The sequence below is a fragment of the Drosophila erecta genome, unplaced genomic scaffold, assembly GCF_003286155.1.
Source record: "Drosophila erecta strain 14021-0224.00,06,07 unplaced genomic scaffold, DereRS2 tig00000000-arrow-pilon, whole genome shotgun sequence".
In the NCBI taxonomy this organism is placed as follows: domain Eukaryota; kingdom Metazoa; phylum Arthropoda; class Insecta; order Diptera; family Drosophilidae; genus Drosophila; species Drosophila erecta.
In genome coordinates, this window is record NW_020825194.1 from 16076784 (window position 1) to 16101104 (window position 24321).

At 41.2% G+C, this 24321-nt stretch overlaps 8 protein-coding genes across 11 annotated transcripts; 4 read left to right on the forward strand and 4 right to left on the reverse strand.

Annotated features, from left to right (window-relative positions):
* The first annotated feature begins 458 nt into the window (after window positions 1–458).
* On the forward strand, window positions 459–1142 carry LOC6553588. The gene is made up of 2 exons (XM_001980248.2): window positions 459–704; window positions 766–1142. Exons 1-2 carry the CDS (start codon window positions 474–476, stop codon window positions 1084–1086), a joined length of 552 nt encoding a protein of 183 aa, XP_001980284.1. The 5' UTR covers window positions 459–473; the 3' UTR covers window positions 1087–1142.
* On the reverse strand, window positions 1050–3362 carry LOC6553587 (lipase 3). 3 transcript variants are annotated; one of them, XM_026983703.1, is made up of 4 exons: window positions 2933–3362; window positions 2445–2587; window positions 1579–2298; window positions 1107–1507 (listed from the first exon to the last, which is right to left on the reverse strand). In XM_026983703.1, the coding sequence occupies exons 2-4, from the start codon at window positions 2526–2528 to the stop codon at window positions 1127–1129; spliced, it is 1185 nt and encodes a 394-aa protein (XP_026839504.1). In that variant the 5' UTR covers window positions 2529–2587; window positions 2933–3362; the 3' UTR covers window positions 1107–1126. The 3 variants fall into 3 exon arrangements, with proteins under 3 accessions (XP_001980283.2, XP_026839504.1, XP_026839503.1); XM_026983702.1 differs by having other exon boundaries at window positions 2445–2867; XM_001980247.3 differs by lacking the exon at window positions 2933–3362 and having other exon boundaries at window positions 1050–1507; window positions 2445–2896.
* Window positions 3363–3405: 43 nt separating this feature from the next.
* Window positions 3406–4351, forward strand: LOC6553586. The gene is made up of 2 exons (XM_001980246.3): window positions 3406–3592; window positions 3721–4351. Exons 1-2 carry the CDS (start codon window positions 3498–3500, stop codon window positions 3929–3931), a joined length of 306 nt encoding a protein of 101 aa, XP_001980282.1. The 5' UTR covers window positions 3406–3497; the 3' UTR covers window positions 3932–4351.
* A 19-nt stretch (window positions 4352–4370) lies between these two features.
* Window positions 4371–9126, reverse strand: LOC6553585 (mucin-5AC). 2 transcript variants are annotated; one of them, XM_026983701.1, is made up of 9 exons: window positions 9049–9126; window positions 8314–8420; window positions 7677–8059; window positions 7165–7560; window positions 6766–6894; window positions 5304–5637; window positions 5142–5233; window positions 4946–5075; window positions 4371–4868 (listed from the first exon to the last, which is right to left on the reverse strand). In XM_026983701.1, the coding sequence occupies exons 2-9, from the start codon at window positions 8399–8401 to the stop codon at window positions 4750–4752; spliced, it is 1671 nt and encodes a 556-aa protein (XP_026839502.1). In that variant the 5' UTR covers window positions 8402–8420; window positions 9049–9126; the 3' UTR covers window positions 4371–4749. The 2 variants fall into 2 exon arrangements, with proteins under 2 accessions (XP_026839502.1, XP_015009857.1); XM_015154371.2 differs by having other exon boundaries at window positions 7165–7593.
* A 133-nt stretch (window positions 9127–9259) lies between these two features.
* LOC6553584 (CLIP domain-containing serine protease 2) lies at window positions 9260–10617 on the forward strand. Its single transcript, XM_001980244.3, has 3 exons — window positions 9260–9470; window positions 9550–10087; window positions 10212–10617. The coding sequence occupies exons 1-3, from the start codon at window positions 9401–9403 to the stop codon at window positions 10615–10617; spliced, it is 1014 nt and encodes a 337-aa protein (XP_001980280.3). The 5' UTR covers window positions 9260–9400.
* A 176-nt stretch (window positions 10618–10793) lies between these two features.
* Window positions 10794–11292, reverse strand: LOC6553583 (28S ribosomal protein S21, mitochondrial). Its single transcript, XM_001980243.3, has 2 exons — window positions 11021–11292; window positions 10794–10961 (listed from the first exon to the last, which is right to left on the reverse strand). Exons 1-2 carry the CDS (start codon window positions 11165–11167, stop codon window positions 10845–10847), a joined length of 264 nt encoding a protein of 87 aa, XP_001980279.1. The 5' UTR covers window positions 11168–11292; the 3' UTR covers window positions 10794–10844.
* A 6226-nt stretch (window positions 11293–17518) lies between these two features.
* On the forward strand, window positions 17519–20815 carry LOC6553582 (dnaJ homolog subfamily A member 4). The gene is made up of 3 exons (XM_001980242.3): window positions 17519–17709; window positions 18928–20043; window positions 20205–20815. The coding sequence occupies exons 2-3, from the start codon at window positions 18943–18945 to the stop codon at window positions 20313–20315; spliced, it is 1212 nt and encodes a 403-aa protein (XP_001980278.1). The 5' UTR covers window positions 17519–17709; window positions 18928–18942; the 3' UTR covers window positions 20316–20815.
* Window positions 20816–21011: 196 nt separating this feature from the next.
* LOC6553581 (WD repeat-containing protein 36) lies at window positions 21012–24202 on the reverse strand. Its single transcript, XM_001980241.3, has 3 exons — window positions 22905–24202; window positions 22407–22838; window positions 21012–22347 (listed from the first exon to the last, which is right to left on the reverse strand). Exons 1-3 carry the CDS (start codon window positions 24061–24063, stop codon window positions 21173–21175), a joined length of 2766 nt encoding a protein of 921 aa, XP_001980277.1. The 5' UTR covers window positions 24064–24202; the 3' UTR covers window positions 21012–21172.
* Between the last annotated feature and the right edge of the window lie 119 nt (window positions 24203–24321).

Genomic DNA, 24321 nt, shown 5'->3' on the forward strand with positions numbered 1-24321 from the left:
TGAACATGTTAATAATGCTTTATTTTACAGATTTAAGTTCTTTGGGAATAGAATTTTTCTAGCTATATCTCCAATAGGATTGATTTTTTGTATCTAGAAATAAATGCAAATTAAATAGTTCACCTTAAGATGTAAAAATGAAGTTCTCAGAATTTAAAACACAGTTAGAATTTGTATTAAAATTGTTTAAAGTAAAATGTAGGGTACTAGTTATTTCATAGCTTTACCGTTCTTAAAGTAGAGTCAGTCATATATGTCGTGATTTTGGCAATTAAATATATTATAACTGTGTGCAACTGCTCAATTAAACAAAGAGATCGCGTTTTGATATCAATAAACCATTTCTGTGAATAACCGAACCAATTTCGTTTCCGGTACAAGCTTCAATTTAGCTTGTGATGATCGCTAATCTATCTAAGTCCTTATAAACTTTTGACAGTGAATGATCAGTCATCAGCTGTCAACGTATCGTAATGGGCTCCTCTTTATATCCCGTCTCTTATCTGGCGGTGCTGGCAACTATCCTAGTTGCAAGCAATGTTGGAGTCCAGGCTAAAAGAACGATCAGAATTCAGAGTTTAGATAAGGTGACTGAGGATACCACACATCTGCGCAGCCATCTGCGAATCGCTGAGTCCGAGGAAAATGAGTTTAAGGTCGATGGATATCTCGATCTGACTCACAGCCTCGACAATGATTGGACGGTACGTAAAATAAGAGTATATTATATTGTGTAGGACTAATTATTCAGTATTTTCGCATCAGGTTGTGCTTAAGGTTTTAAGATCCCCGGATGGCGACGCAGACTTCGAAAAGGTTTTGACATTGGAGATGCAGCTTTGCGACTTTATGAAGAGCTACTACAAGGATATATTTTACGAACGGATCAAGGGTTACTCGAACGCCCCGCATCCTGGCAGCTGTCCTCTACCCAAGGAGCGTTATGTACTAGAGGACTATCCTTTCAAAGTCAAGGTGCTCAAAAAACTGATGACTCCGGGCTTCTATCTCATAAAGTATTCGCTTAAGAATGAAGAGACAAAAATATTATCGTATGTGCTGCATATAGAGTTGGAGGAGGACTAATGCCAGCTCAAATGTTTCATTTATTGCGTAGAAAATAAAACTATTCGTATGATCGCATCTGCTTCAAGACCTCGTCGTACACGTATTTTCTGGCTTCAGTGCCCCAAATGAAATCCAGATGGGCCCACTTCTCGAACGGTACCAAGTAGTCCAGTGCCATGTTGGGCAGTTCGTCTCTCAACTTGCGGACATCGTTCACATCGCACATCCAGTCATTTGCTCCGTAATACAATAGAACCGGGGCTTTGGCATTCTTTAGCTTGTAATCCGGGGGGAAATAGCTGCCATACTCATAGGGATTGCGGAGGGCAGTGTAGTCGAATTTACGGAACTTTCCGGAGTTGTATTCCTGACAGAAGTGCAGGTTTTGGTTCACGGATGCGCCAGCCGGAGAAGTAGCCTTGATGTGCTCAAGTAGGTTCTGAACAAACGGAGAGCAGCATTATAAATTCAATGAAAGTGATAGGGCCAAAATGATTTCCAGGTACTTACATAGTCCAGCTGCTCGGTATCGTAGCCTCCAATCAGGAAGATCTCGTTGGCACACATGTCGGCATAGGAAGAAGTGGCCTGGCACATCTCGATTCCCAAATCCTGCTTAAACTTGTTGCTGGGCATGAACTCCATGGATCCGCAGACCTCCACGATGGCATTGGGCTGCCCCAAAATGGGGGCAAAGGCGCGGGTCAAAGGGCTCTTCATGTTGCCCATGTAGGCGGCAGGTCCCAGAAGATGGGCGGACTTGATCTTGTTATTGTATTCGGGTCTCTCCGACACCATCACCAGATAAACAGTGGTGCCCTGGGAGTGGCCCACATATTGCACCTGCTGCTGTCCAGTCTTTGCCAAAACGTAATCAATCATCGCCGGAACGTCGTACATGCCGATCTCGTTCCAGCTGAAGTTCCAGAAGATCTGCCAGTAAGTGGGCCAGTACTTGTGCGCCTTGGAGTAGGTGTTGCCTCGGGCATTACCCATCCACACATCGTAGCCGGCATCGGCCAGCATGTAGGCCAGGGATCGCTCTGGACCCATGAGTACCCAGTCGGAGGAGGAGCTCAGCATACCGTGCATGAGGAAGGCCACCGGGCGATTGAGAGAATCACCCGTTTTGGGGGAGTATGGGATGCGGTGCATGGTCAGAATGTAGTTGTCACTGGTGACCACCTCGTGGCGCTCCATAGGGTATCCATCGTCCTCAATGCGATCACCCTACAAAGCAATGAAATTAATTGTTAATGTAGTCCTTCTTTAACTTTTAAGTAAAATGTACTTAGAAGGTTTGTCTCTTTTAAAAGAAAAACAAAATCATATGTTACAAATTTGTTACTTGAATAAGTGTATAACTTTATACTTACGCAATCGGAAATAGGCCGAGACCCGGCCAAAACCAGACCCAATCCGACCAGTAAAATGGCCGCTTTTAGCGCTCCTCTTGTCATCGCAGTACTATGATCCGTGTGGTTCGGGATTCCAGCTTTTATAGCCCCTTGAACGCTATCTATCCATTGGTAGTCACAAACCATCAGATTTATTGGCAAGCGCGTACGAAGACCCCCAAGAAATCAGTTAAGTATATATGAGAGATAGATACACCTAGCCTAATCAGCTTATTGTTTAGATTAAAATCGGCGGTCTCAAATTTACAATCTAAGCAAGCGCAAACCCCCCAGCAAAACGTTTGATTTCCTTATCGATTTCCAATTATTTTAGTACCCACTAGTTTAAAAACTCAAGAGCGTATATCGCCATTAATGATTAATAGTTCCAGTCACACGGATCTAAATAGATTTTGCTTAAAAAAAATTAAATTCGGAATGGAATGGAATTATTACAAAAGAATCACCTTTAGCTGTAATACAACAAAGGAAATGGCTTAGAAGGCCAAGCCGTAAGTCACGCTGAAATTCCCAAACATTCAAAATTGAGAAGAGGGTATCCTGAAGTTCGATCTCTTTTTTTAGTCACATCGTTTTTATAATTTTCTTGCAAATACGTAATTCGTTAAAGATAATTGTTAAAAATAGAAAGTGCGATTGCAAATGAATACAATAAAATGGCTGAAATCACGCCAGCAACATGTTGCTGGTGGCGTCGGCAACATGCAGCACTTCTTCAGCAGGAACACGTGCGCATATTAATCCTTATATATTATATCCCAGTTAGCACCTTAGCCCCACTTGGTGGTCGGGTCATCAAATCAGGGCTTGGGTGGTATCGATTTATAGAGGCCACACATGATTGGTCTGCCGAGTGGTCTATAATACACGTATCTCCGTAACCGGCTGCCCCTGACGACGTGACCATAACATTACCAAGCTTGGCCCACAGGCATATAACCATATCGTACTTATGACAGTTCAACCGATAATTTAGTCTCGAGTGGAGCATATTTTCAAAGGATTTCCAAAATGAAACACCAACAAGTTACAGTGGACTATTGGACGATGTTCAAGACATCCGGAATGTGTCTTTTGCTGGCCGTTTGCGGATTTGTGCTTCTGAAGTAAGGACATTTACTAAACTATTCATTTCTAAATACTTAATATGTAACGTACAAACTTGTAATGAGTAATATATGTAAGGCAGTTTGTATGGGTTCACATTACCCCACTAGTAACTATCCTTTTTTAGAATGGTGCAGACCATTTTCTGGCTACCCGGACATCTGAAGAAGAACCAGCAGCGCCTTGAGGAATTGGCCAAAATCTACGCCAAGGATATAACCGAGGAAGAGAGGGCCGAGATCGAGAAGCTGTTCAACAGTAAGGAGCCGGTGACTGAAGAACGCATCAACCAGTTGCTCGACAAGCCAGAGACTTTAGAGCCCAAAAAGGAGCAATAGTTAAATAAATTTATTTTTCACTTGTTTTTTATATATATATATTTATGTATATTGAGTGTATAATCGATAATTTGTTGATACAGGTTGTAGCTCTTACTTGCATATCGTATATGTAACTCGCAACGCAATCAATCGTTTAACCAATCCATCAATAATGCATGTAACGCTCAATTATTCAGGGGGGACAACATATATAATAATAACTATTCACGAAAATCGCTCGTCTGTTACAAGTTATAAACATATTAGCTACTGATATAGGCGGACTCAGAGCCCTTTCCTGCTTCAAATCGGTCGTTCCTGGCGGCCAATCGATTTTGCCAGCGAACTCGACACCTCAACCTCTGAATGTATCTAACTAACAAACTCATATCAAATATAAGCAAGTGCGCCAATTCGTATGCATACCGTGGACATATACATATAGATAGTCTATATTAATTTTAAAAGCTCAAAGGGGCGCAAGTCTCTCTCATCAGTTTTGTCTTTTGGGTTTTGGTTCGGTTACTTTGCTATGTCTTTTGACATTTGATTTTCTTATCGTACCGTAAGTGTATCTGCATCTGCCGCCGACTCCGCCTGACCAGAAAATATCACTTGAGTATCTTTTGCTATATTACACGTAGGCTAATCCGTTAACGAAGGTGAAAGGTGCCAATCGATAGGATGAACTTAGGCCCGAGTTGGATCGAAGATCCGAGAGAGCGCCTCCCCAGAGTAGCGCCGATTTTGCCATTTAGCTGATGCGGATTATGAGGGTTAACATATATATATTTATAGGGGTTTCTATCAATCTGCGATGGCCTCCCAATCTATCTTTATTGGCTGGGGGCATGGATTGGAAGCCTGTAAAATGGGTTGGCCAGATTCACCTGCGCCGCCGGCAGGAACTCCGGATGTTCGGTCAGGGTGTCCGATAATGCGCTCAGCAGAACTCCTGAAGTAATTAAAAGACACAATTGAATGCAGGGGTTTGCGTAGAATAGGATAATATGGGTAACACCAATTACGTACTTAAAACTTTCTTTTGCAAGTCAATGGGTATGACACCCATGTTACCCTCGCGCTCTAAAAATTCAGTAAGCTTCTGCAGCTCCATTTGGGCCTCATCGGAGCCATGCGAAAGCGATTGGGCAAACATTACCTAGGAATAAGGAAGCACTCGTTAATTTTTTTGTTTGAGTGGCCTAGTATTAGTGATTGGTAATACCTTTGCTAGTTTGTAAAGGATCTCCTCCAGGGAGTATTCATTGTACAAGTACTCAACAATCTTGGCCCGACCCTCATCATAGTCGTTCAAATCTGGTATTGCAACAAAGTAAATGAAATCTCAAATGAAACATATATATAAGATGTGTGATTTTAGTCCCACCTTGCTGTGCCTCGCTGTCCAAAACTTTGAGTTTGTTCCAGAAGGTGAAGCTATCGAAGTTCTTCGCGGGCAGGACTCCTGCGGCGCCTCGCTCGATTCCTGATTCCAAACCGGATTCGTGCACTTCTGGGAATGGTTTTTCTGTGGTTGTAGTGGTGCTTGTTGTCGTTGTGGTCGTAGTGGATGTTGGGGGCGTGGTAATGGCGGGGCTGTGGCGCTTTAACTGATTCTGGCGAACCTCCTCGGGGAAAATTCGATTGGCATAGGACCGCTGCAGGAACTCTATTCCCAGCCGAATGTCCTGCAGAAATTTCAAGGCGCTCTCCCGAGTGATCTACACAAACATATTAATGTGAGTGCATATTTATTCTTATTTAGCTCAATATTACTTAAAAGTTGAAAAATATAGTTACGCCGAAGATTTTATAACCTTGCAGGTATTTCTAAAATAATGTATTTAATCGTCTTCACTAAGTATCTTATTGAAATACTCAATTCTAAAAGCCTGTAAACAAAACATAAATAGCACCAAACAAACCGGATACCTAAATATAACTCATTAATAACAACGCTGTTTATTTACGCAGTAGTATTTAGTAGTAGTATTTCAAATTATATTTCCTCTAATTCGTAACGTTAATAAACAAATATTATTCAAAAATAATTATGTATTACTAAGTATTTATTTTTAGAAATAAGAGAGTTCTATAGTCGAGTGTCCCGACCATCAGTTACTTTTTACTTAGCTGGCACAGATACAAATTGGGGAAAAAGAAATATGAATAAAATGAAAACAATTTAAGAAATTTTGGAGAAGTTTTGAAACACGAATATATTATGAATGATATTAAAGTATTTTCACAAGAATATTGTCATATTACCAATTCAAAAAAGCTTCAGTGCAAATCCACTTGATAAGTAAATAATAAAAAAAAACTTATCGCCGATTGCTTGGCCTGTGGGGATTGTGTATCAAGCTGAAAAGCTATAAAAGCTTCTACTTTAGCGTTGGGAAATCAGTTCACCAACAATCAAACAGCGTAGTTCTACAAAGCCGGCGAAAAGCGGAAAGATAATAATAAGCGAAATTATGCCGCCAAATATGGAAACTGCACAGCAAGAAAATCGTAATTTTGGAAATCACCATAGTCATGGACACCATGGTCATTATGGATACCATGGCCACCATTTCTGTGTCCCTCCTTCATAATGAGCAATGGATTTAGTCTTTACTATTATGATGCGATGAAAGACTAAATGAATTAAATAGCTCCAAGTATATATACAATGATGCCGCAAACTTTATGATGAAATCAAAACACAATACTGCTGAGTACAGGACCAAAATTCAGAGTCATTTGACGGGATCTCATTTTGAGTAGTAATTTATGTAAAATTTAAAAATACAGTTTAAAGAAATATTAAATAAAATTCCAACCGAAAAATTAAGACTTTTTCTTACCACTTTTCCCTCAACCAGTTCTTCCACGGCTTTTACCACAGCTGTCTCATCTCCAGTCCAAAAAATATACTGGGCCATGTCAAACGAGGAGTACTGACCATTCGGACTACGCAAAAAGCTCTTGGCGGTCTGAAAAATAAAAACAATTGAATCAAAATCAGTCCATAGACGAGATCTCTGCTTCTTAAAAATGCACGGTCATTGAGAAAATTGTCAGCCGATTTCAAATTTCATCAATTGTATGTGAAATATAGGAATTTCGCCAGAGACTGCCAATCATTACAATTTTGTAGCTGTATGCTCGTCTAATGGTAATAATTTGTCTTTGAGTTTTGCCAATTATTTTCATGGAAATCAGTCCGATTGTTGTGTGATTTATCTGTGACTAGGTATAAGAACCTTGGCCGTTATCTTTGGCGTGCTGGATCTTCGCTCCGTGGTGCGGGCCACCACATCGAAGACAATGTCTCCGATGGTCTCCTTGTTGGACTCATGGTGATTCTGTTTGGATTTAGGCGGATTCAGGGCGGTCAGTTCGGTTTCAGCAACTTCGCCGACGGCATCCTCCGCCTCCACTGGTTCTCCTGCCACATCTGGAGCGGTTTCCGTCTCCGGTTCTGCTTCTTTAGCTTGCGGTTCCAGTTGGGCTGGTGGTTGGGACTCCCCTTCTGGCTCGGATTCAGATGGAGGAGCTGCCGTCGTAGTTGTGGTAGTGGTTGTCGTACTTGTGGTGGTGGTCGTTGGTAGCACCTCTGGATTTTGGCCAAAGGCTAGACGAGCCGCCCCGTAAAATGCCTGTTGATTTTTGGGTGGTTTCGTAGATATACACTTGGATTTTGCAAAAGAGGAGTTTGGAGTTTACCAAGCGCTCTAGACTGGGATTCTCGCAGGGATTGGGGCTGGCCACTTACCTTCGCATGGGCCGTCGGCTCCACTACGGTTTTGATCTGCGTTTTCGGCTCCTCCAGCTGGGATCTTTCGCCCTCCTCCTTGGAAGTTGCCGTAGTGGTGGTGGCCGACGTGCTGGTGGTTGTAGTGGTGGAAATCAGAGGCGTCGCCACCTCTAACTGCCTCTCCAAGTCGGGCAGAATATTCGCATTTGGATTTGGACCTGGCTCGGGAACAGCGGCCACCTCCTCGACGCTCTTCTTGGTGGTGGTGGTGGTCCGAGCGGTACTTCCATCATGCTGCCGCTTGGTCATTACCGCTCCCGGTTCATTCCGTAGCTGGTCCAGTTCACTGACATCGTCCTCGATTTGGGGGAAAGTCGTATCACTGCTGCGCTTGGAAGGATCTAATTTAGGAGATGGTGAAGACAAATACTTATCACAGGATTTCATATAGATTAAGATATGTATATAAAAATTGATAAAAGTATTACATTTCTTTAAGTAGAATTTAAGGCAATTTATAACAATTAATTTTTAGCTGCAAGGGTATATAATCCACGGCATTCTGCTTCCAAATCTAAGTTGGCATAAATGCAAATTAGCTTTGGAGAGCGGAAAGTATAAGGGTCAAGAAATGTGGGGAGTTTTGGCTACTCACTGTAGATGTAGGGCAATAAAGCCGGATATGCCTGGGTCATGCAGATGCTGGCCAAAAGAAGGATGGCCAACAGATTTCTCGTCGCCATGATGTTCAAGCCAAAAAGACTGAAAGTGACACAAGACGTAATTCATTTCATTAGGGCCCAAGATTCGATTGCACCACATTCGAAGCACAAACACAAGCACATAAAGGAAGAGCAAAAAGGAAGTACAAAAACAAGCACACACACACACGCATACTGAGAAGGAGAGCGAGGCAGAAAGCAGGCACACATACATACATATGCAAATCACGCTAAAAATAACACACGAAATCGATAAGACAACAACAAAGGCAGGCACAGTAAAGCAGTGGAGAATAATAAAAGCGCCAAGAAGCAGGCAACGCGAAATAACACGCCAAATTTGATGCGAATGCGAAACACACACACACAAACACACCGCACACTTGCACACGGGGGCGCAAGTGTAAATTGAGTAAATTGGCAGCATGAGCGAATTATCGATGCATTCGGGGAACACTTAAGCACGTTTGGGAATCCATTGAATTAAAAGGCCATCAGAGAATATCTCAAGTATCTGCACTAGCTACTCACACACACACAAAATGCCATCTTTCGAGTAAAGAAAATTCACTTTATAGAAAGCATACAAAAAAGTTTGATACGTTTTCCTATTCTATAAATCACTTCTTCAAAACCGACCTAATTGTCGGCGACCAGAACTGTTTTACCTCTCAGATTTCTAGAGAACGAGAAAAGGAAAGCGCGTCTGCTGAGTTCGAGGAAAGAAAGTATTCTGAGCCGTATATCGTTAAAACACTGCGGTCATATAACTGAAAGCTCTCTCTTTCCCTCTCCTGCCACAAAAAGCTGCCTAAGTGATTCTCGCAAAGAGAAAAAAGGTTATGAATTGCCGTTATGAATTATAGTTTCAACAGCTTAATCACTCTGGATCTTTTTAAAGTTGCTACGTAATATTTCACTCCAGTGAAGTAAACTTACTCATAACTTACTAATATAACAATAAATAGCATTGAAGACTACAGTTTTACACAGTTTTATTTAAATCATTCGTTGATCAACATGTACTTAGGACTCATAGGGTATTTTTTGCTAATGCTGCAAATTCTTTTGCCTCAAACAAATGGAAAAGGTGTGTAATTGACAACCTGCAGGAATTAATACTTTATACTATGCATAAACGTATTTCAAAATACATTCTTTATTTTCAGGATGTCAGTTTGCTACGAAATGCGTGCAACTACATAACTGTCCCAAGATGAGAGCAAATATGATTACGAATTCATCCATCAGAGTTTGTGGCATGAATAAAATTTGCTGCCCCAATCCGAAGACGTATATGCTACCTGATACCTGTGGAATATCAAGAAGGAAGCCCACGAAAGGCAGAGTGCCGACGCCTAATGAGTTTCCCTGGATCGCCATGCTGTTATACAGTCTAAAAAACAATATGTCTCAGAAGGAATTCCCAAGATGTGGGGGATCCCTTATAAACAAGTGGTACGTCTTGACGGCAGCGCACTGCGTGGATTATCCATTTTTGCCGCCTTCGCTTGTTCTCAAGAGAGTGAGATTGGGCGAACATGACAGGTCAACAAATCCCGATTGGATTATAGTGAATGGAAGAGGTCGGAACGTTCATCCTTATCTGGAAATCGATGTGGACCAAATTATTGCTCATGAACAATTCAACCGTGGAAAAAAGATGATAAACGACATAGCACTCTTGCGACTTAAAGTTCCAGTACGGTGAGTTATGATTCTCTGCTCGAATTATTAGTGCGATATCAATTAACTCCTTAGATCCTTTTGCATCATTAGAGACTAGTCATATTGGATTCCGTACACTGATATAACAATGATTTTCCTATAGCTATACGACAGCCATTCAACCTATTTGTATTCCAATACCCCAAAGAATATCATTGCATAAGCGGGAATTTAGAGCATCCGGATGGCCGGAAATAGGACAAGGATTTCAAAGTGAAGTGTTGTTGCGCAGCTTCATCGCGGAAAGGCATCCAGATGTTTGCAAATCAAATGAAGACTTCGATTTCCGCAGTCAAATATGTGCTGGTGGTTTGGATGGGAATCACACCCGTCAAGGCGATTCCGGCGGACCCCTAATGGAGACCGTATTACATGGGACGGTCTTAGTAACTTATGCAACCGGCATAATCTCCTACGGACTTACCCCCCCCTGCCAGGAAAATAGGTGCAAGCCAGAATTTCACACAAACACTGCTTACTTTCGGGAATGGATCATTTCGAAATTGTAAAGTGCACTTATCGACAGCGGCTAAAAAGAAATATTTTTTCAATAACAATTTTTACATAATTGGCTTTCATTCAACAATTGGGATACAACGGGATTTTTGGCCGACATATTCAACTAATAAGACTCAACTTTTGTTTATTAATAGTTAATAGTTTTGGCTACCAAATGAAATATCCACTTCATGTAATACCTATATTTTATTGCCACAAAAACTAGTTTAACATGTGACTAACTGCATCCAGGAAAAGGTTCGGTGCGATTCTTGCGCAGTACGAACTGAATTTTTCGGTTCATGTCCTCGTTGTAAATGGCCTTGCATTTTTCGAAGTTGATGCGACGACGCACCTAAACAATAGTTTAAGTCATTAAATAATAATCAATAGTTTAGTTATTTGAATTCGAACCTGATACGGCTTTTCGTAGAATCGCGTGCGCCGAAATTGGTCGAGCAGTTCTTCTTTTCCCAACACGCGATTTAACAAACGACACGCCTCCTCCACATTATTGTTTTGCACCAGAACGGTGCGGGCCAGAAATTGCACGTGTCTCATTTCGGAAAGGTAGTTTTATCTTTTAAAATGTAGTAATTGTTTATTAAATAATCAAAGTTCAAAACAGTGTGACCATTGATTAGGCTATAAAACAGCTGATGAAAATCACTAACCAGGGCTAACGACGCACCATTGCTCATCAGTGATGCCAATATTTTTCTGAAAAAAAGGGACAGATTGAGAAAAAAAACGGAAAAAATAGGCTGAACATTTCAAACAAGGATGAAAAATCAGGACAGATTTTTTGTATGATTATTATTTATTTAGTTAACTTTTAATTTAATGTTTTAAGAGTGTCGTCCACGACGCATTCGTCCTTAACGTTTGATTCATACGTTGCCATTGTGCCAATCCGTTTCAAATACGTTTCGGACATTTTATAGGTTTTTCCTGGTTTCCTTGCGACACACTTCATCGGACTTAACAGGCAAAACGGTTATTTTATTTACTTGAGCACAGCACTTAGTATTTTGCACGTTCTTTTCCCTTATGAGCACGAATTTAATAAATTTTTGCATTTATGTTGCACTTGCAGTATTTGCAAAAGCGTTTGTTTTTATCACTTTGGTCCTTTGTTAACCAATTTTTAAAATCTGGCTGGTCAAGCCAGAAATCGCGAAATTTTTGTTTATACCCTTCTTTAGACATTTTGGCAGAAATCTCAAAATGTTTGCTTTTGTATATTATTTTGTTTGTATTCTTCTTTAGGCAATTTGACAAAGTGAGTTCAGACCTCACTATTCCACTCACTAATATAATTATGGCAAAATAATAGATTATTATTTAATTACAAACAGCTCGAGATTAATTAAGTAGCACTTTGTATACGAATAAACATAAAAATATATATCTCTTTCAGTGTAGGGTAATCAATTTCTTAACAAGTATTTTATATTGTATTTTAAATATATTTTATGAATAAATATTTTAAAATAAATATTATAATATTTCAAACACTTGTATGAATAACATTTGCCTGTTCAATAGGGATGCCTATGTGATCTTGCAAGTAATCACACTTAAAAACACAAACACTATACTACTCGACCGGTAAGAAACATTACTTGAATATTTTGTGACTCTAAATTAGAAGACATGCCTTACAGTCTTCACTAGAACTAGTTGGGAATTAAAGGGCTACAAGAAAATATGTTTCCTAAACAAATATTAAAAGCGGCAATAACTACATATGTGTTCCAACAGTAAGTGAGATTTTTTCGGTTTAAATTACTAGGCGAACAGGAATTCCAGAAGGTGAACAACGATCGTTTGGTTTTCGGTAGCAACTTGCTGCTGATTATGATCGCCTGGTAATCCAATCCGAAAAATCTACAATTTACCATAAAAATTAACATTTTGCAGGCAAAATTGTGAGATTTTTCGGTTTAAATTACCAGGGGAACAGGAATTCCAGAAGGTTACCAACGATCTTTTGGTTTTTAGTAGCAACCTGCTGCTGATTATGATCGCCTGGTAATTCAATCGGAAAAATCAACAATTTGCCAAAAAAAATTGACATTTTGCAGGCAAAATTCTGAGATTTTTCGGTTTGTATAAATAATACTTGCCTGGTTATTTGTTCAAGAGGGATGCCAATGTGATCTTGCAAGTAATCACACTTAGGAACACATACATTACTACACATACACTTTACTCACTGCTCGACCGGTAAGAAACATTACTTGGAATATTTTGTGACTCTAAATTAGAAGACATGCCTTACAGTCCTCACTAGAACTAGTTGGGAATTATAGGGCTATAGGACACGAAAAATCTACAATTTGCCATAAATATTTACACTTTGTGGGTAAAATTTAAAGATTTTTCGGTTTGAATTACCAGGCGAACAGGAATTGCAGAAGGTGACCAACGATCGTTTGGTTTTCGGTAGCAACCTGCTGCTGATTATGATCGCCTGGTAATTCAATCCGAAAAATCTACAATTTACCAAAAAAATTGACATTTTGCAGGAAAAATTCTGAGATTTTTCGGTTTAAATTATTAGGCGATCATAATTTCAAACACTTGTATAAATAATACTTGCCTGGTTATTTGTTCAAGAGGGATGCCAATGTGATCTTGCAAGTAATCAAGAACGCATACACTACTACACATACACTACATTCACTGCTCGACCGGTAAGAAAGATGACTTGGAATATTTTGTGACTCTAAATTAGAAGACATGCCTTACAGCCCTCACGAGAACCAGTTGGGAATTATAGGGCTATGGACACGAAAAATCTACAATTTGCAAAAAAAATATTTACACTTTGTGGGCAAAATTGAAAGATTTTTCGGTTTGAATTACCAGGCGCACAGGAATTCCAGAAGGTGACCAACGATCGTTTGGTTTTCGGTAGCAACCTGATGCTGATTATGACCAAACACACATATGTACATACATACATACATACATATGTACATACATACATACATACATACATACATACATACATACATACATACATACATACATACATACATACATACATACATACATACATACATACATACATACATACATACATACATACATACATACATACATACATACATACATACATACATACATACATACATACATACATGCCCATAAAATGTAAATATTTATGGTAAATTGTAGATTTTTCGGTTTGAATTACCAGGCGCACAGGAATTCCAGAAGGTGACCAACGATCGTTTGGTTTTCGGTAGCAACTTGCTGCTGATTATGATCGCCTGGTAATTTAAGCCGAAAAATCTACAATTTGCCATAAAAAAGTAAATTTTGTAGGATAAATTGTGAGATTTTTCGGTTTGAATTACCAGGCGAACAGGAATTCCAGAAGGTGACCAACGATCGTTTGGTTTTCGGTAGCAACTTGCTGCTGATTATAATCGCCAGGTAATTCAATCCGAAAAATCTACAATTTGCCAAAGAAATTAACACTTTGCAGGCAAAATTGTGAGATTTTTCGGTTTAAATTACCAGGCGAACAGGAGTTCCAGAAGGTGACCAACGATCGTTTGGTTTTCGGTAGCAACCTGCTGCTGATTATGATCGCCTGGTAATTTAAGCCGAAAAATCTACAATTTGCCATAAAAAAGTAAATTTTGTAGGATAAATTGTGAGATTTTTCGGTTTGAAGTACCAGGCGATTCCAGGAGGTGATCAACGATCGTTTTGGTTTTCGGTAGCAACCTACTGCTGATTATGATCCCCTGGTAATTCAAGCATAAAAATCTACAATTTGCCATAAATATTTACATTTTATGGGCATGTATGTATGTATGTATGTATGTATGTATGTATGTATGTATGTATGTATGTATGTATGTATGTATGTGTGTATGTATGTATGTACATATGTATGTTGTGTAACTCTACAATTTGCCATAAATATTTAAATTTTGGAGACAAAATTGCGAGATTTTTCGGTTTAAATTACCAGGCGAACAGGAATTCCAGAAGGTGACCAATGATCGTTTGGTTTTCGGTAGCAACTTGCTGCTGATTATGATCGCCTGGTAATTCAATTCGAAAAATCTACAATTTGCCATGCTTTCGGTATGTTTTCGGTATGTATGTATGGTTTTCGGTATGTATGTATGTATGTATTTATGTATGTATGTATGTATGTATGTATGTATGTATGTATGTATGTATGTATTTATGTGTGTGTATGTATGTGTGTGTGTATGTATGTATGTATGTATGTATGTATGTATGTATGTATGTATGTATGTATGTATGTATGTATGTATGTATGTATGTATGTATGTATGTATGTATGTATGTATGTATGTATGTATGTATGTATGCATGTATGTATGTATGTATGTATGTATGTGTGTTTGGTCATAATCAGCAGCAGGTTGCTACCGAAAACCAAACGATCGTTGGTCACCTTCTGGAATTCCTGTGCGCCTGGTAATTCAAACCGAAAAATCTACAATTTACCATAAATATTTACATTTTATGGGCATGTATGTATGTATGTATGTATGTATGTATGTATGTATGTATGTATGTATGTATGTATGTATGTATGTATGTATGTATGTATGTATGTATGCATGTATGTATGTATGCATGTATGTATGTATGTACATATGTGTGTTTGGTCATAATCAGCATCAGGTTGCTACCGAAAACCAAACGATCGTTGGTCACCTTCTGGAATTCCTGTGCGCCTGGTAATTCAAACCGAAAAATCTTTCAATTTTGCCCACAAAGTGTTAATTTTTTTTTTGGCAAATTGTAGATTTTTCGGATTGAATTACCTGGCGATTATAATCAGCAGCAAGTTGCTACCGAAAACCAAACGATCGTTGGTCACCTTCTGGAATTCCTGTGCGCCTGGTAATTCAAACCGAAAAATCTACAATTTACCATAAATATTTACATTTTATGGGCATGTATGTATGTATGTATGTATGTATGTATGTATGTATGTATGTATGTATGTATGTATGTATGTATGTATGTATGTACGTATGTATGTATGTATGTATGTATGTACATATGTATGTATGTATGTATGTACATATGTGTGTTTGGTCATAATCAGCATCAGGTTGCTACCGAAAACCAAACGATCGTTGGTCACCTTCTGGAATTCCTGTGCGCCTGGTAATTCAAACCGAAAAATCTTTCAATTTTGCCCACAAAGTGTAAATATTTTCTTTGCAAATTGTAGATTTTTCGTGTCCATAGCCCTATAATTCCCAACTGGTTCTCGTGAGGGCTGTAAGGCATGTCTTCTAATTTAGAGTCACAAAATATTCCAAGTCATCTTTCTTACCGGTCGAGCAGTGAATGTAGTGTATGTGTAGTAGTGTATGCGTTCTTGATTACTTGCAAGATCACATTGGCATCCCTCTTGAACAAATAACCAGGCAAGTATTATTTATACAAGTGTTTGAAATTATGATCGCCTAATAATTTAAACCGAAAAATCTCAGAATTTTTCCTGCAAAATGTCAATTTTTTTGGTAAATTGTAGATTTTTCGGATTGAATTACCAGGCGATCATAATCAGCAGCAGGTTGCTACCGAAAACCAAACGATCGTTGGTCACCTTCTGCAATTCCTGTTCGCCTGGTAATTCAAACCGAAAAATCTTTAAATTTTACCCACAAAGTGTAAATATTTATGGCAAATTGTAGATTTTTCGTGTCCTATAGCCCTATAATTCCCAACTAGTTCTAGTGAGGACTGTAAGGCATGTCTTCTAATTTAGAGTCACAAAATATTCCAAGTAATGTTTCTTACCGGTCGAGCAGTGAGTAAAGTGTATGTGTAGTAATGTATGTGTTCCTAAGTGTGATTACTTGCAAGATCACATTGGCATCCCTCTTGAACAAATAACCAGGCAAGTATTATTTATACAAACCGAAAAATCTCAGAATTTTGCCTGCAAAATGTCAATTTTTTTGGCAAATTGTTGATTTTTCCGATTGAATTACCAGGCGATCATAATCAGCAGCAGGTTGCTACTAAAAACCAAAAGATCGTTGGTAACCTTCTGGAATTCCTGTTCCCCTGGTAATTTAAACCGAAAAATCTCACAATTTTGCCTGCAAAATGTTAATTTTTATGGTAAATTGTAGATTTTTCGGATTGGATTACCAGGCGATCATAATCAGCAGCAAGTTGCTACCGAAAACCAAACGATCGTTGGTCACCTTCTGGAATTCCTGTTCGCCTAGTAATTTAAACCGAAAAATCTCACTTACTGTTGGAACACATAGTTATTGCCGCTTTTAATATTTGTTTAGGAAACATATTTTCTTGTAGCCCTTTAATTCCCAACTAGTTCTAGTGAAGACTGTAAGGCATGTCTTCTAATTTAGAGTCACAAAATATTCAAGTAATCTCTCTTACCGGTCGAGCAGTGAGTGTAGTGTATTTGTTCTTAAGTGTGATTACTTGCAAGGAAAATGTTATTCATACAAGTGTTTGAAATACTAATATTTATTTTAAAATATTTATTCAAAAAAATAATTTAAAAAAAATAAATAAAATTTAAAAAAAATATTTAAAATACAATAAAAAATAACCGTTTTGCCTCTTAAGGCCGATGAAGTGTGTCGCCAGGAAACCAGGAAACACCTATAAAATGCCCGAAACGTATTTGAAATGGATTGGCCATGGATTGCCATGATGCCATGGCAATGGCAATTTAAATGACGAAACATTTAAAACATTAAATTAAAAGTTAACTAAATACATAATAACCGTAAAAAAATTTGTCCTGTTTTTTCATACTTATTTTTTAAATTTTCATCCTATTTTTTCCGTTTTTTTTTTTCTCAATCTGTCCTTCTTTTTCAGAAAAATATTGGCATCACTGGCGGGTACAACTCTAGCAGTTTAGTGTGATTTCCATATTGCTCCGCTGGTAACACTGCTTTCCAGTTTTCTTCCTAGCGTGGCGGCCATAGTAAGCTGTTGAAAAGTATTCGGCGTGAATTAAATTTGTTGTAAAAGTGAAACTTTGAGGGATCGGGCTACGAAAGTTACAATTCGCTTTAGGCACGACACGACACGAGGAAAAGGTAAGCTGCAGTGCCGCTGGGCTAATTAAAATTACCACCTGATTTTGCACATTTCGCATCGCATTGAGTTTGCCAATGTGTGTGTCTACTTGGTAGACACTTCCTTTGCGCTTGCTTTTCTCATCTCTACCGTTAAGTAATCAGCGATAATTGTTTTTTGCCAGAGATTTGCCTTCGATTTTTGGCATTAGTTTTGCAAAATCGATGGCTCCCTGGGTTTTCATCTCTTCTTTGTTCAATCGAATTATTCTGACGCAGCGTCTTGCGCGGCACATGTTGGTACCCATACAAGCGCGCAGTCTGGTTTATGTGTGTGCTAGCCACTGGTGAAAATATAATTAATTTATCTATTGATTTGCCTTCTTAATCGATAGCTGCTTCTAGAATTCATTTTCATTCTTATTTTCGACTCTGCCCCTTCCCCTTCTGCTTTTCGTTCTTTTTCCGTTTTTTCATTTTTACGCTCTCCGCTTTGCAGTCGCCGTTCGCAAAACCAGGGCTGCATTGTGCTGACGAAATTTTCTAGAAACTGTGTGTATGTGTGTGTGCGCAAAAGAGAGCCAGTTGTCGGTGAGAGGGGGGAAGAGAGCGTCAGCTGCTCGCCGTATTGAAATACGAAAATTGTTCTAGAAAATCGACTAGAAAACGTCGCAGTTATTTTCGCGAACACATGGCGGCGTAACGACCTTGAAACCCGGGCTCCAACTTCCGGCAATGCCTACCCATTTCCTTCTCCCCCTTGTGTACACCGAGAAAAATGTATTGAACTTAAGTCGCAGCTGTAGAAATCAATAAACCACAACAACAAAAGGTCAAATGCTCGAGTGGTTTCTGGATTTTTAAAACAAAATCAACAGCCAGCTATGAATTAAACAACTATGAATTATCGTTAGAGACAACAGATAGAAAGATAGATAGTTAGATAATAAAATTCATAGAAAACTAGCTGCCATAGAAACAAACCAACAAATTAAAAATTTTGTAATTAAAATTTTTTCATGCGAACAAGCATCCAAATTTGTTGAAATTTAACAAGTTTTTGGTTTATACAATCTTAAATATACAATTTTAAATTTCCATCTACCTTCTGCCTTCATACTAAATTTGAGCAGCTTTGACGTTTCTCGAATTTTATTTTTATTTTTTCGTGTCCCAAATCTTTTTTGTATTTTACTAGCTTTCCACATAGTAATCTTCCACTACTTCGTCTGTTTACAGTAAACAGCTAACAAGATGGTCAAGGAGACTGGATACTATGATCTGCTGGGCGTGAAGCCAAATGCCACGCCCGACGAGCTGAAGAAGGCATACCGGAAGCTGGCCCTCAAGTATCATCCTGACAAGAACCCCAACGAGGGCGAGAAATTTAAGGCTATCTCACAGGCGTACGAGGTGCTCTCCGATGCGGACAAGCGTCAAGTGTACGACGAAGGCGGCGAGGCGGCTATCAAAAAGGGCGGCGCCGATTCCGGGGACTTCCGAAATCCGATGGACTTCTTTGAGAAGTTCTTCGGCGCTAGTTTCGGAGGCGGTGGCGGTGGACGCAGGCGCGAGAGGCGTGGCAAGGACGTGGTGCACCAGATGTCCGTACAGCTGGAGGAGCTGTACAATGGAGCCACCCGCAAGCTGCAGCTCCAGAAGAATGTGATTTGCGACAAGTGCGAGGGTCGCGGCGGCAAGAAGGGCAGCATTGAGAAGTGCATGCAGTGCCGTGGTAACGGGGTGGAGACCCGGGTTCAGCAGATCGCCCCCGGCATCATGCAGCACATCGAGCAGGTGTGCCGCAAGTGCTCGGGAACAGGTGAAACCATTCAGGAGAAGGATCGCTGCAAGAACTGCAGTGGCCGCAAGACGGTGCGGGAACGCAAGGTACTGGAAGTGCACATCGAGAAGGGAATGCGGGATGGCCAGAAGATCGTGTTCACGGGAGAGGGTGATCATGAGCCGGAATCTCAGCCGGGCGATATTATAATTCTTTTGGACGAGAAGGAGCACTCCACATTCGCGCACGCCGGACAGGATCTGATGATGAAGATGCCGCTGCAACTGGTCGAAGCGCTCTGCGGATTCCAGCGAATCGTTAAAACGCTTGATGATCGCGATCTGATTGTGTCCACACAGCCCGGCGAGGTTATCAGGCATGAGATGACCAAGTGTATTGCCGAGGAGGGTATGCCCATCTTCAAGAACCCCATGGAGAAGGGTATGTTGATCATCCAGTTCGAGGTGGTCTTCCCAGATGTGATCAATCCGTCGGTGGTGCCCACGCTTAAACAGTGCCTACCTCCGGCGCCGGAGGTTGACATTCCAATCGATGCGGAGCAGACGGTTTTGGTGAGTATTTAATTTCGGGTGTGAAAAAAGGGGAGGTCTGAGAAAGTAAACGTTCTCTATCGAATCCACTAATTTGATAGCATACTTAAAGCTTTTTTTCGATGCAAAAATAGGTCAATACTATCCATTTATGTATTTATCGATTCGTTTATCTTTCGCAGGAGGACTTTGATCCCAAGCAACGTCGCCAGCAACACCAGCGCATGGCCTACGATGAGGACGATGGCGGCTATCAGGATGGCCCACGCGTCCAGCAGTGCACATCGAGTTAAGCGCCCCGCTGCGTGTTGCACCTCCGGACACACAACCCTAATAATACCCCAACCAACAAGCCGTAATATTATGTAAACCAGCTCCCGGAACACTGAAATTGCGCTTGCAAGAACTCCCAAAAGCACCTTAAAACACCATCCAACTCACACTAGGAGACCCAACCAATCGAGATCTAAAAGTTATTTCATGCAAGCTACGATATTTAGGTATAAATCAAAGGAACTTATCAGATATATGCACTATGTCTATAACGCGTGGTTGTTTGTAAACCAACATTTTTCTTTACGTTTATGTTGCGTTGGATTGTCAAAGAATCGAAAACGGAAACTGAAACTAAACTAAACTGAAATTGAAATCAGCCGCCACTAGAACCGTATCTAAAGTCCGCGCCAGCGAACGCGTCTAGGAACAAGTTTAAGTTATTTAATTCCAGCATAATAAAAGCGTTAGTTTAAACGGATATAACAAATAAATAATTAATACACAATTTCAACCCAAATGCTGTATTTTTTCCTCTCATAGTTATCATTGGATTCCATAATCGCTGCACAGGTGTGAATCATGGCAGAATGGCAATTGGAGATAAAGTGCCTTGCGTGATTAGTTTCTCCGGTGCCGTTTTTGTGTATCTTATTTAAAAAGCTTTCTGGCATTAGTAGTAAATAAAAAGACAGAGAATTTGGGCTTTATATTTTAAGATGCAATTTAATCGCTCAAAATAAAATAAGGGCTTTTGATGTGCTGGGGTTCGTGAAGTTCCAACGTTAGGAATAACATCAAAAGCAAATGCAAAATTTAAAATTTTTTGTAAATTTATTTACAAAACTTCAAAATGAACTACAACATAATCCTGCAACTAATGCGCAAAGTTGCGGAGGGCGGCCACAACTCCAGTTCCATAGATGAGCTTCTCCTCCACACGCTGCCAAGCCTCATGCTGCACCTGGGACACACTGCGCAGCTCTTCTACCAAATCCGGGGACTCCGTCAGGCCGAGACCGTGGGATCGCAGGAAGACACTCAGATACGATTGAGCCAGCTCAAAGTTGAGATTGGTCCCAAACATAAACTTCACGAGCTTGAGGAACTGCAGCATGGCAAGAAGTGTTCCTCCAACCTCCGGGTGCAGAGATTTGATCTCAAAGTCAACCATCGAGGGTCCTAATTGGGTTAAACGAGCCACAGCCGCTGCAAAATCCAGTGTGTCAGCAGTTTCCTCCAGCAGCTGACCAAAGGCAGTAAGATTGTTGAGAGTAGAAGCCTTCCGAATTCGGGATTCGTCCTCCTCCTGACCGTTCTGCACATCGAAGCGCAGTTCCAGTCCCGAGACGGTTGGCAGGAAAAAAGGAGCTTGTTTGGGAGCTTTTGGTGGGGCCTTGGGCTTGTTGCGTTGTTTGATGAGTTCCAAATCCATTAGATTCTGCCAACGAGATGCAGCCAACCCCGATAGCGTTATCAGCTCCTCGGACAGCTGTGTTGGAGTTTCGTACTTGGTGTCAACTAGCTCCCCGAGTCTTGACTCATCCTCTTCATCAACCTCTAGTTCCTTCATGCCATCCTCCAGCTCCATGGCATCACACACATTGGTGGGCAATCCCACGTAGGGAGCCGGCTCCAAAGGATCTATGGAGCGCAGAGAAATCTGATTAAACAGCGTCTTGTTGGCCCACAGGTAAATGCCCAAAAGGCCAACATGCGCGGTGGCCAGAAAGTCGCCATTGGGCGACATGCTCAACGATACACAAGGCGCCTCGACACGGAAGTGATCCACCATGTAGGAGGAGGGTATGTCCCACACTTTGATCGTGGAGTCCATGGCGGCGGTGATCAGCCAGCGGCTGTCCGGGCTGAAAGTGAGGTCATTCAGCTTGGCTGTGTGACCGACAAACTTGCGAACGATGACCCGCGTGTGCATGTCCACTACAAAGATCTTGAAAGTTTCCAGACCAATGGCCAGCATGGAGCTCTCTCGATGCTGTCGAATCAGGGCGATTCCATCTGCCAGGCGTAGAGTCGCCAGGGGCTTGTCCACTAAAGGGTGGTAACAAATTACAATGTTTTATTATCTTATGTTGAAGACAGTTGCTTACCCTTTCCTTTGAACGACCAGAACTTGAGCAGGCCCTCCGAACAGCCAGAGATGACGGTTTGGTTAAGATTGTCGCTGGCTAAGCCGCGTACTGCCATCTTGTGGCCTGGAGTGCCATAGCTAGCACGACGAAAACCAGACTGGATATTAAAGCGCTCAATGTCGCCACTGCTGTAGCCAATGATCACAAAGTTGCCGCAGTGCGTCAGCACAATGCACGTGGTCTCGCTCTGGAAGTTGGTGCGGTTGCTGTTCTGGAACTGTTTCGGAACGAGGCGGTGCTCGCCCATACGGTTCTTGCTAAACGACCAGGTTGTCGTCTGAATAATGCCTGCGTGGATGGCAGCGATGTTATCCCACTCTTTTTCGCGGGCCGTATCCGATGTGAACTCTAGTATGGGTGGCATACCAAATTTATCGTGATAAAAGCGATCTGCAAGAAAAAATTTCATTTTAAAAATGAGGTTTCAAAAAGGGTAACAATAACCATAAGACTTACTCTTCTTTTTTGTGGCTTTTGGGTTGTAGGTTGCTCTGCCCATGCTTTTGTTCAGCGATTCGGAAATGGTGGAGAATACCCTCATGGTGCTGTCCTCGCCCGAAGAGAGAATGGAGACTCCCGAGCTGCCGTGGTAGCGAATACAAAACGGGGGCTTTGTGTGCCCCTCGCGGATCCTCAGCTGCCTAGCACCACCATCGGGCATATCAAAAACAAACATCTTCATGGAGTTGTCTGGTGAAGTGGTGAAAACCACGGGCTCGCTGGGCAGACAAATGGCCGTGGTCACCGACTCCTCGTGCGCTTGCAGCTGGCCGGCTAACTTGCGCTCCTCCAGGTTCCAGAAGGCCATGTAACCATTGCTGCAGGCGGACACAAGGATTGGTGGGCCGTCGGTACGAAACGAGAGGTTGGTAACCTGACCCCAATCCTGCTGGAAGCTCATTAGCACCTCGTCGAACTTTAGGTTAAGCAGGATAATAGTGCCATCCCCGTGTCCCACGGCCACAACATCCAAAGCAGGAGACGGTTCAATGCAAGTTATCCTGCTATCGTGGTGACTCAAGGTGCACACCACACTGTTTTTCTTTATGTTCAAGATCTTTAGTTGGCCCTGTTGGGAGCCCAGTACTATCTTGTTGATGTACGTGGGCGGATGGGTCACCGCGGTGATCTGGAACTCCTCGGGCCGGAAAGGCACTTCCAAGTAAACGTCCTCGGTGGGAATATTCCACACTTTTAGCACATTCTGCCGATCGATGGCTATCAAATTGGAACCAAAAGGCAGCAAGAGGTGGACATCCTTCAGATGGCCGCGGTATACGTGCCGGATGTGTTTGCCCGCCCGCCATGCGAAGATGCACTTGTTGCTCGCTGTGTATGTGTGCAGTCGATCCGTGGCCAGAGCCGTGATTTCGTCCGGATGCAAGCCGCTTACGTGCAGCAGCCGGAAGTGGTTGGCAGTGTACACCTGGAAGGATCTGCCGATGCAGGTGATCAGCAAAGTGTCCCGACGACGTAGCACGTAGCGGGTGACTGCCGGAACCTGGTTGCTCACATAGCCGAGGGCTCGATTCCGCCGGAAGATGCAGCTGCTCTCCTTGAACACGGATTTCCGCTCCTCCGCCTCTGGCTTATCTACCGACCGCAGGTGAGTCATTTTATTGTCTGAAATGTCTCTTTCTGTCTCCTTCGATTGTTTTATGCTAAAACCTTCGATTACTGCAACATGCTGAAAATGTTTACGGCAGAAACACGTGTGGAGAAGTGTGACCGGAGGTTGAAAACACTGCACTGAGCCACACCAATTTAAATACTAACCATTTTTAAAAGTGGTATTTGTATTTTACTCCACTTTTGCGCCAAACTAAAATTTCAACCGCACTTCGTGTTCCGTCGAAGTCCTCCGAATTCTTTA